This window comes from Branchiostoma floridae, chromosome 10 (assembly GCF_000003815.2).
Source record: "Branchiostoma floridae strain S238N-H82 chromosome 10, Bfl_VNyyK, whole genome shotgun sequence".
Taxonomy (NCBI): domain Eukaryota; kingdom Metazoa; phylum Chordata; class Leptocardii; order Amphioxiformes; family Branchiostomatidae; genus Branchiostoma; species Branchiostoma floridae.
The window spans coordinates 624,020-634,529 of NC_049988.1; the positions used below are offsets into that span (position 1 = coordinate 624,020).

At 41.3% G+C, this 10,510-nt stretch overlaps 1 protein-coding gene across 1 annotated transcript in view; it reads left to right on the forward strand.

Annotated features, from left to right (window-relative positions):
- Positions 1–10,510, forward strand: part of LOC118424195 (neurogenic locus notch homolog protein 1-like) — a 20,541-nt gene extending 10,031 nt beyond the window's left edge. Inside the window, exons 13-29 of the mRNA XM_035832732.1 lie at positions 268–780; positions 1,066–1,230; positions 1,373–1,437; positions 2,309–2,419; positions 2,666–2,773; positions 3,590–3,749; positions 4,018–4,136; positions 4,241–4,293; positions 4,417–4,502; positions 4,982–5,077; positions 5,629–5,801; positions 5,977–6,025; positions 6,324–6,496; positions 7,196–7,270; positions 7,502–7,599; positions 9,887–10,026; positions 10,264–10,510. Coding sequence (XP_035688625.1) covers positions 268–780; positions 1,066–1,230; positions 1,373–1,437; positions 2,309–2,419; positions 2,666–2,773; positions 3,590–3,749; positions 4,018–4,136; positions 4,241–4,293; positions 4,417–4,502; positions 4,982–5,077; positions 5,629–5,801; positions 5,977–6,025; positions 6,324–6,496; positions 7,196–7,270; positions 7,502–7,599; positions 9,887–10,026; positions 10,264–10,283 — 2,204 coding nt within the window. The 3' untranslated portion in view covers positions 10,284–10,510. The remainder of the gene's footprint in view (positions 1–267; positions 781–1,065; positions 1,231–1,372; positions 1,438–2,308; positions 2,420–2,665; positions 2,774–3,589; positions 3,750–4,017; positions 4,137–4,240; positions 4,294–4,416; positions 4,503–4,981; positions 5,078–5,628; positions 5,802–5,976; positions 6,026–6,323; positions 6,497–7,195; positions 7,271–7,501; positions 7,600–9,886; positions 10,027–10,263) is intronic.

Consider the following 10,510-nt stretch of genomic DNA (forward strand, 5'->3'; position numbering starts at 1 on the left):
ATCAGAAGGAGGATACACACCGGCCTGACGCGGTGTTGCCGCGTCATAACCAACGTGGAACGGGGCCTTCAAATTGGTCCGCGGCGCCTGGCTATATGATAATATGTTTTGTATATTATGTATATCATGCAGTAGACTAAACGGGTCATTATGTCACATCAGGTAGGCATAGATTTAGCAAGACACAAGCAGTCGGAAATATTTGGAAATATTAGGTTAGGTGGGCAACGCAGTCGGCTGATTATGTTGCAATGGTATGTGCGACAGGAAGGTACCGTCCGGGACGCCCTCATATGGCAGCAGAAGTCCACTACTTCTCCGGCACGGACTGTTCAAGCAGCATAAACGAGATCATCTCCAACTTTCAACAGCTGTTCAGCCAGATGGACTCCTCTCAACCAGGTGGTAATATGACAATCGAGCTACAAAACGTTGATGTGGAGTGTGGAGCAGCATCCAGACAAGTCACTTCAACAAGAGGGCGCAACTTCATCTCAAAATCCGAGAGATCCGCAAATGAATTCACAGTAAAGTTTATGGTAGTTGCCATCAGCTCGCTGGCACCAGCGGATGTCACTGAGACTGTGCAAGCTAACCTCGTTTATGCTCTAGACGATATCTATTTTGATATCGAAGACAAGGTTGCAAGCCAACAATTCAACTTAAACATTAACGGACAACAAGCCACAGTCGACACATTTGACATAGGGTTTGCGGAGTTCGACCTCAACTGTACCGAGGGACAGCTGAGTTTTCAGGACAGCTTTGAGGCGTATTGCCGTAAGTTAAATTTTGATTGCTTTAATAAACACTGTCTTATCATTAGGTTCAACGTTTATCTTTGTTTTAAAATTGATAAAAATATAATAGATTTTATAATAGAACCTTATGATAGTATCGTTGCTGTGCTAACAATAAGGTGTATATTTGAACGTATTTTGGGTTAAGAATGGAAGGTAATAACACACAACGTCACTTGCAATGTATACATTCAAGCAAACATATGACACATTCAATAAAACTTCATTCATCCATGTGTTCCTTCTATGATGAATTGAATTTCAGTTGACTGTCCGCCTGGCACGTTCCATGACCTGACCACAGACACGTGTGAGTACTGCCCTGTTGGTGAGTACCAGAACCAGCCGGTACAGACCGCCTGCAAACCCTGTCCTGTCAACACCTGGTCCGTGTTTCCTGGAGCAAAGGAGGAGGCACAATGCATGTCAGGTAAGGATGGCCGTTTTTTTTTCTCCTCAATTTTCTATACCACCATAGCTTTTATTAAATGTTGAAATGCATTCAAATCTGTTGGGGATAGTATTAACTTGATTACTTTATTACTAATACATGTTCTTTTGAAACCATGTAGTTTGCCTGGGCAAAGACGATCTGTGTTCCAGTTGTGTTCACGCAAAAGGGCAACTGACCTGCAAGGTAAAGTGACACTTTCATTATCTAGACAGCTTTATTGAATATTGTAACTTGGAAAAAGCCATGCTTAGGAAAGTGTGCAATATTTTGCTAAACGCTAGCTTAGACGTAACTGACGCCTGATTAATCTTGAATGAAGTCACAAAAGATACAATTAGTTTATTTTGAAAACGAAACGGTCATTCTAATAATTCATCTGCATTGACCGAAGACCGCATGGCGTGGAAGACTTATAACACAATCCAAATCTAAAGGGGACAATCCCATTTATTCCCCTTTTTTCGTCTTAAATCTTGAAATATCAAGACGACGAAATCTTGAAATCAGAGCGTTTTAGACTGTGATATCAAAAATTAAAGACACTGAGAAATTCAAAAAGAGAACTCAAGATACTTAGATCTCTGGGGTAACGAGCGAACTCCCCTCTTGTGACTGACACAAAATGAAAAGGACATCCATTGAGACTTAGATCTCTGGGGTTAAGGAGGAACTCCCCTCGCCTTACAGTCAAAAGAGATTTCATCTTCACCAACCACGACGCGAGGGGACTCCCCTTGCCAAATCCGCCACAGGAGAAATAGAATTCTGTTTTCAAGGCCGACACAAGGGGCACGCTGTCTTCAGTTCCAATGCGAGGAGACTCCCCTCGCGAGTCCTTCATAAGGGGCACGCTGTCTCTAGGTCCTACACGAGGGGACTCCTCTCGCCAAGTCTGACTCAAGGCGTACGCTGTCTTCAGGTCAAACATGAGGGGACTCCCCTCGCCAGTCCTACATAGAGAGAACGCTGGCTGTCTTCAGGTCCTACACGAGGGGCCTCAAATAATAAGACAACAGTGTTATATTTTATTGATCGACCGTTTCACTACACGTAGTGTGAAGTTGGCTGGGCGGGGTCAAGAGACGGACTTACCTGTGGACTTGACGGTGACCAAGACGGCTATCCAGATGTATCTCTACCCTGCAATGGTACAAGGTGTAAAAAGGTTTGCATCCTTTTTTTCCATTTATTCCTGCTAGTAAACCATGACTTTCAGATTTGATCACACTCTATCTTTAAAAGACTCTAACCTAAGCATGTCGTGGATAAAATATCAAATACACTGGTTATCAATATCAATAGTTCTTTTGAAAATAAGATTACAACATACACAGTGTGTTCCAAAAAATGGGTACCACTCAATCATTTGCCTAATGATATGTTGACTGTATATGTCATTGCAACGTTCTAGGACAATTGTCCGGGTATCCCTAACAGTGGTCAGGACGACACAGACGAGGATGAGATGGGAGACGCTTGCGATTACGACATGGACAACGATGGATTACCCAATGTCCTGGTAGCTATAATGGCCAATGATATCAATACCTTTCGTTATAATTGTAGGTGAAAGGCTTGTCTTGATAAGCCATAGAATTTTATTCAGATACATATCATAACCTGATTATTTTGCATGTTATCACTTTTTTATCTCTACAGATATATTGCACCATTCAGGTAGAAGGAAAATTATGTATAATTGAACTTTAATTAAAGGTAAGAAGTAATGGTGTGGGTTTCTTATAGTTTGCGATTTCTTTTTAAGAGTCATGTATTCGAATTATGTCATTCCTTTTTCCAGTTCTACACACAATAATGATGTGACCCTGTTTATGTATGTAATATGATAAGGAACAGAATTACCAATATGCATATACAGACATCTCTATAAGTATAGATACCGGTAAGCTGAGATTCTACAAAACTTGTAAATCTGTATACGCTAGAGAGAAGTACTTAGAACAAGTTAATTTCGAGCTGCGCTCCGCAATAAGCAAAGTCAGAATTAGCGCTCATCCTCTTGAATTAGAAAGAGGGAGATATAAGAGATTACCAGTGTGTGAAATAATTTGTAAATATTGTACAGCCAAAGCAGTGGGAGACGAAACACATTTCATTTCCAAATGTTCATTCAACGAAACCGAAAGAATCACTCTGTTTAGAGAAGCCACAAAGACTTATCCCAACTTCCCGACATTGACAGACGAACAAAAAGCCACTTTTCTCTTGAAATCGCAGAGATTCAATCCATTAAGAGCAATGACACTAACTTTTTTGTTAAAGAAGCAAGCTTAAGCTATATCTCTCTTGTTGTTGTTGCCAATTTCCCAACAAGGACAACTGCCCGCTAACAGTGAACGTGGACGAGACGGACAGTGACGGAGATGGAGTAGGTGACGTGTGTGACAACTGTCCCATGAACATCAACACTGACCAACGGGACGCTGATAGGGACGGTGTGGGGGATGTGTGCGACAGTGATGCCGATGAAGATGGTACGTTTGCGTCCTTCGATCTCTGTAAGCATACAATCAGTAACGTTACAATCTACCATCTTGATATCAACACATCTATCTATCTAAAGTTTATCAGTCTATCCAATCAACAATTTGGTCCGAAAGGGTATGTCACCCCGTAAGGGGCGGTATAACCCCGTCGTGTGTAAGCACGTCGACCGATGACGATGGTGATAACCAATATAAAATAACAAAGCTAAAGGGTTCTTTTTCAATCCCCCTTCAATATCAATTCTATTTTTTTCAGGGGTCATCGACAATCAAGACAACTGCCCATTTATGGCCAATGCCCAACAGAAGGATTCAGACGGAGACGGGATCGGAGATGCCTGTGACAACTGCCCAACTGTCGCAAACGTGGATCAGGTGGGTCAGTCATTAGGGTTCACATACTTTGAGAAATGGCAAGAAAAATAAACCGTTGACCACTCGTGCACTGATACGTTTTGTTGTATATTTCTATGTTCCAGTTTGACTTGGATCAGAATTCCATCGGGGATGCTTGTGTAGACAATGATGACAGGTACACATCTCAACGTATTTTCACTTAAATCAATTTATCTGTAGGAACATATCCATTCTTGTTTAATTTGTTTTTATTAAATAACGATTACTATAGCTTCCAAATGTTCGTCCATTGCAACAGGGATGCAGACGGGGTACCGAACAGCTTGGACAACTGTCCGGACATCCCCAACAGTCAGCAGCTGGATACCGACAAGGACGGAGCAGGTACAAGTAACCACGGCTTCATTTATGTAAAATTCCTCAAAGCTTCAGATATTTGCCCCAGAGATAACGAGTTCGAAACAACCAATTTGTCCCGCTGTTGTGCCATTGGGAAAGACACTTAACACGACTTTTCACTCTTCACTTAGGTGAAAATAAGTACCAAGCTTCGGTTAGTGCAGTCTCTTGGATAGGAGGTTAACTTAATGTCCCGTGTTTGCTTTAGCAAAAGTTATAAAACGTTACTAAGAGGATGATCATGAGGATAAAAATACGTAGTTGAAATATTTACAATAATTCAAATAAATTTACAATAAATTTAATCTGTAGCCAAGCATCATTTGCAATCAATTGCATTTAGTGCGTTCATGTTGCTGTTCTGTGTATTCGTCATTTGTAATTGACTGATGCAAAGATCTGACCTTCATAGATGCTTTGCTATCCTTGAATCAAAATAATCATAACTAGCATCTCTGTTGTAGGGGACGTTTGTGATGATGATGACGATGATGACGCAATATTGGATGACGTCGACAACTGTCGCCTCGTCCCCAACCCGGACAATGCAGACTTTGATGGTAAGAAGATTTATACAATTATTAAGAATATAGAATTGGAACTACACGCCATGGCTGCTGTTTTGAAATACTGAAAGCCCGTACACTAGGGATGGGCACCGGTACTGAATATTCAGGTCCGGGTCCGGGTTCAGAGGATCAGGTCCAGGTCCGGAGCTGAACCTGGACCTGAATCAGTATGTGAAAAAGTGAATAGACGATACTCAAAATAATGGTCCATTTCGCTACAAAGTAATCTGTTTTGTGGAGTATTCGACTCCCACTGCACTGACATTTCAAAATTCTACAAGGCCTCTGTACTAATGACTGTAAAACGTAAGCAGAAATGATTATAGATTTTGCTTTGCTTTGCTTTTATTTTCCTCGACCGGTAAGCCCCAAAACGCTAATGCCAAATCATATAATCTGTTCATTTTCCAATAGGTCCAACATCCGGTCCACCAAAGTTTTTGAGGTCCGGTTTTTCTGATCCGGTCCAATAACAAAAACCGGTTTTGTACCGATACACCGTACAGGTATCCACCCCTACCTTACACTATATATTGTTTTAGGAGATGGAGTAGGCGACGTCTGTACCGATGACTATGACATGGACGGCGTCCTAGACGCCGATGACGTCTGTCCTGAGAGTGAGGTCATCGCCCGCACGGACTTCAGGAACCATCAAACCGTAAACCTGGCCGGCAGCACCAGCAACCTGCCGGTGTGGGAGATCTTCAATGAGGTATTACCAAATTACCAAGTATAGACAAAACAGCCTTAGAGTCAACGACGTTGAATGTACTTAGTTCATTCATAAAACATTGTGCAATAATTCCACGACATCCATACAGCACCGTGAAGATTTTTGGACACATAATTTGATTACAGTGTTGAATACATTTTCTTTTATGTTACAGGGAGCAGAAATTGTTCAGACAATGAACAGTGACCCAGGTCTAGTGCTCGGTAGGTGTCAAATAAGGATGATCAAGAGAATGAGGATGATTACCATAATGATAATGATCACTATAGAGAAAATAATGATAATCACCATTTGTGTCATCATTATGATTATATTAATAGCATCTTACAATACAAACTATTGCGCATTTGATATTAGTATCATCTTTTAAATGCAAATGATTACACACTAGATCTGGATAACTTGAAAGTCTTGTGCAAATTGATATGTTCATATGTTAAGCTTGTGACTTGCCGGTACGTGAATATTTGTACAAAGTTGTAAACGGCTATTTTGCCATAGGTCCGAATTACTTCGGCAACTTGGACTACAGTGGAACTTTCTTCGTCAACACCCAGGCTGATGACGACTTTGTGGGGTTCGTCTTCAGCTATCAGAGCAACTCCCGCTTCTACCTGGTGTCCTGGAAACAGGCAGGGGACAGCGAGGGAGGACAGGCTGGGGTACAGCTGAAGGTATAATCTTTCTATTGTGCTGTGTAGCTTATCTTCCCTAAGCACATTCTTGATTCAACTTCACTTTACTGTATTTGAATGTGAACTCTCCGGTGATTGTGACAAATATACAAACCTATTGCCATTATAACGGATTGTTTTGATATCATTGTTTAGATGTACAGCGCTGTACCCTTCATGGTCCGCCTTTTGAACAAGTACATGTAATTGTCTTCTCAGTGCAGTGTTTTTGAATCAAATAGCATTATGTATTTTAGATAATTATGTAATGATATTAATGTGTTAAGTAATACTATATTAAAGGTTTTGGTAATGACACTTCATTTTATCCCAATACTGTTTTAATTTGTCTGTCTACAACGCTTTTTAACGAACTGTGTTATTGCTTCGATTTTAACCACTTTGATGTTAACGGTTTGTAATGACAAGTCGTAATTCAGCCGTGTGGCTGCAATGTCAATGTCAGTTTGTTGAATTTCGAAATAAACCAGTCATACATATATAGATGTAGGCATGGAATAATTGGTGATGATAGTAATCATTGGTGGCATAACATTTTCAGTTCAAGCTGCTATTTGCTTTGACCTGTTTAAAAAATCCCACCATAAAAGACATCATTCTGAGTAACTAGCAGAGAGCCCATCAGCCCCATTTCGTCATGGCGTCAGAAGTTTGAAAAGATTATCTGTTTGTCACCAGTTGGTAGACTCGACGACCGGACCTGGTCATGACATGTCGCTGGCTCTATGGAAGGGAGTGGAGGTCCCGGGACAGGTTAGTTTGTTCCATTACTGTATATAGCTGAAAAAGATTACCGATAACAACATTACCCAAAACTTTGAGGTTTAGGAGTTAAACCGGTAAAGAGTGGTAGCCGTTGTGTTTGATAGATATAAGCGAGAAGCAGCACTCCAGTCAGAAGCTTGAGGATGATTTCTGATAGACAGATAAGAAACAGTGTAAAAGGAAATTCCGATAAACTAGAACATTTGCCTGTTTTCCCAGACCAAGCTGCTGTGGGAGGATCCTAACAAAGTGGGGTGGAGCTACAACACCGCCTACCGCTGGGAGCTGAAGCACCGGGCGGACATCGGACTCAGCAGATAAGGTGAGTTCAGGTTTCTTTGACATTTTTGGTTTACTCCCAATCAACATACACTTGGTCTTTTTTGCATTCAAGAAGAGTTTGTTTAAACGCACCCATTCACATATGTTATTCATGTCTGTCTGTAACTTAACCGTAACTGTCTCAACTGATGGCGCACACGCATATGCTGATGTATCGTCTGCGTACATGGCGGGGGTGGTCTCCGTCACGGTAAGTGGCAAGTCGTTGGTAAAGATCGTAAACAACAACGGACCAAGGCAACTCCCTTGAGGAACGCCACAGTGTATCTCTCTGAAGGTTGAATTCGTGCCGTTGAAGTGTACACACTGTTTTCTCCCTGTCAAGGAACTGCCCATCCAACCAACCGCTGTATCTGAGAAACCGTAGCATGTCAGTTTTTGCAACAAATGACTGTGATCCACCAAGTCAAAAGCAGCGGAGAAATCCAGAAAGATGACCCCGACTAGGAAAACTAAGGCCCCAAAGACTCAACCACGTGTAGTCTACAAAAGGTCCTACGTTGAAAGTCGTCTCGGTGGAACTTGCTGTAGGACCTTTTGTAGACTACAGGTGGTTGAGTCTTTGGGGCCTTAGTTTTCCTAGTCAAGTAGATAATGTTGTGGTCTGAAAAGCCCACAGCCGTTGATTTAGCTGATGTACACTTTTCCTGGCAGTTTGTAAAGGCCAGATCAATACAGGTAGTTGTTCTATGATGCCTCTTGTTAACTGCAATCCTGGTAGGGGCTGTCACCGTTTGAAATAGGTTGCATCTTACTGCAGTTTGTGCTAAACGTTCCTTCAGTGAACACTCTGAGTTGGACCAGTCAACATTAAAGTCCCCTAGTACGAAGACCTCTTTGTTCGCGTCTGTTGCGTTGTCAATGGCATCCAGGATGCCGTCGAAATACTGAACTGAGGATCCAGGCGGTCTATAAATACAGCTGACCAGCATTGGTTTGGACCGTGGTACATTAACCTCTAGCCACAACATCTCGACATTATCATTTTCAAGTTCATTTCTTTCTTTCCAAGAAAACCCGTCCCGTATTAGAAAGGCCACACCCCCTCCATGCCGATTACGATCCTTCCTGACCACTGACCACCCATCAGGGCACAGTTCGTTGTCGTTTACACTAGAGTCCAGATGTGTTTCAGTCAGCGCAAGAATGTGAAAACTGTTATGGTCCAGTAATCCCTGCAGTTCGTGGGTTTTGTTTCTCCAGCTGCAGATGTTCAGATGGCCCAAGTGAATTCCCTTTTTAGGTAAGTGTAAGTCTGTTGGACCTGGATTGGTATCTATGTCTCCACAAAGTAGTATCAATACACACATGACTACTTTAACTGGACAATCGCAGTTTGCATAACTCAGGTGTTGTTTTGTTTTCATGACAGTACTGGCCCATTGTTATACACATCTTTGGTACATGTTTAGTTTTTACAATATTCCAAGAACCATCATCAATCTCGTGTTTACTTAACTGACCGATACATTCATGTGTGCTATGAGATGAGCTATACACAGTTCTGGATATTGGTAGCAAGATTGAAAGACATACTATATATACTGTGTACAGGCTGACGAGCGACGGCATTTTACTTGAAATCCTAAATGTTTGTAACGTACAATAGCAGCAACTTATTTCTCACTCTTAACTAGCTATAAGTATAACAACAGTGATAGACATATAACCCTAAAAATTACTATCTAAAAGCTGGTACATAACAAGCAACAGTCAAGGAATGAAACGCAATGATCTTCTCAAATTTGCAGCTGTTTTGAATTTACATAACAATGGGGTTAAAATGCTTATACTAAACGCTTACAGATCAATTACAAAACAGATCACAGGAAAATTTACTACTACTCTATCTAACACTGCACTCAGTCTAACGTGGTCTTGCTACAGTAGAATATTGCGCAAACTAGGAGTAAAATAGCACAGATTATCATAAAGGTAGTGCAGGGAGGTAAGAGGTCTTCAGAGGCGTGCCCTCCCCACTATTGTCATCAACAACGGTGGGGTTAACAGACTATCAAATATAACAATTTGCAGAAATAGTTATGTAAAAATGATACAACTAGGTTGTTCTTGGGTATCTAAGTATTGAATTGGATACCATAAAGAGCATAGATTAGCAAAGGAAATGGTTGGATTTTTGTGGATTGATAATGAACTTTTCTTGGAACAAAAAATATGGCTACCTGTAAGCTGATGAACTCTGACCTGTGGTGGACTCAGGTGACGTTCTAAAGTCTGATCCCTCTGTCTCTGTTCCTCCAGGTTCCACCTGTACGAAGGCAGCCGCCTTGTGGTGGACTCAGGTGACGTTCAGGACGCCTCCCTCCGCGGAGGCCGCCTCGGGGTGTACTGTTACTCCCAGGAGAACGTCATCTGGTCCGATCTCGTCACCAAGTGCGATGGTGAGGAATCACAAATATCGCTTTGTTCAAGCAAAATACTAAAAACATTAACCAAGAAAATCTTTTTCGTTCAGCAGAAGACAAAGGAGTATTCAACTGGCGTTTTGTAGAAAGGAGGGGATCTTTTTATCAATTTGGTTGCTTTTGTAACCAGTGGTACCTTCTTTCAGCATACCTTTTATATTTTTCTCCTTTTTTCAAATACCCGTGCGTAATGGTAATACGTTGTGTTTGCAGGTGACACTTCATCCGTGTAACATGGGACAAACAACCCAAATGGACGAAGGAAAACAAAGATGGAAGCTGTCACTTCTATCGGCTATTTTCATCTTTCGTGATATAAACTCTAGTAATTGATTTAGTCAAGTAATACATTACTTTGCGTACAGTACGTAACAAGGTGTGTTCATTTACTCAAGATTAAGAATGCGCAGTATATATACCCAAGAAAGTGAACAATAAAGAGCATATTCAAAACACCTTA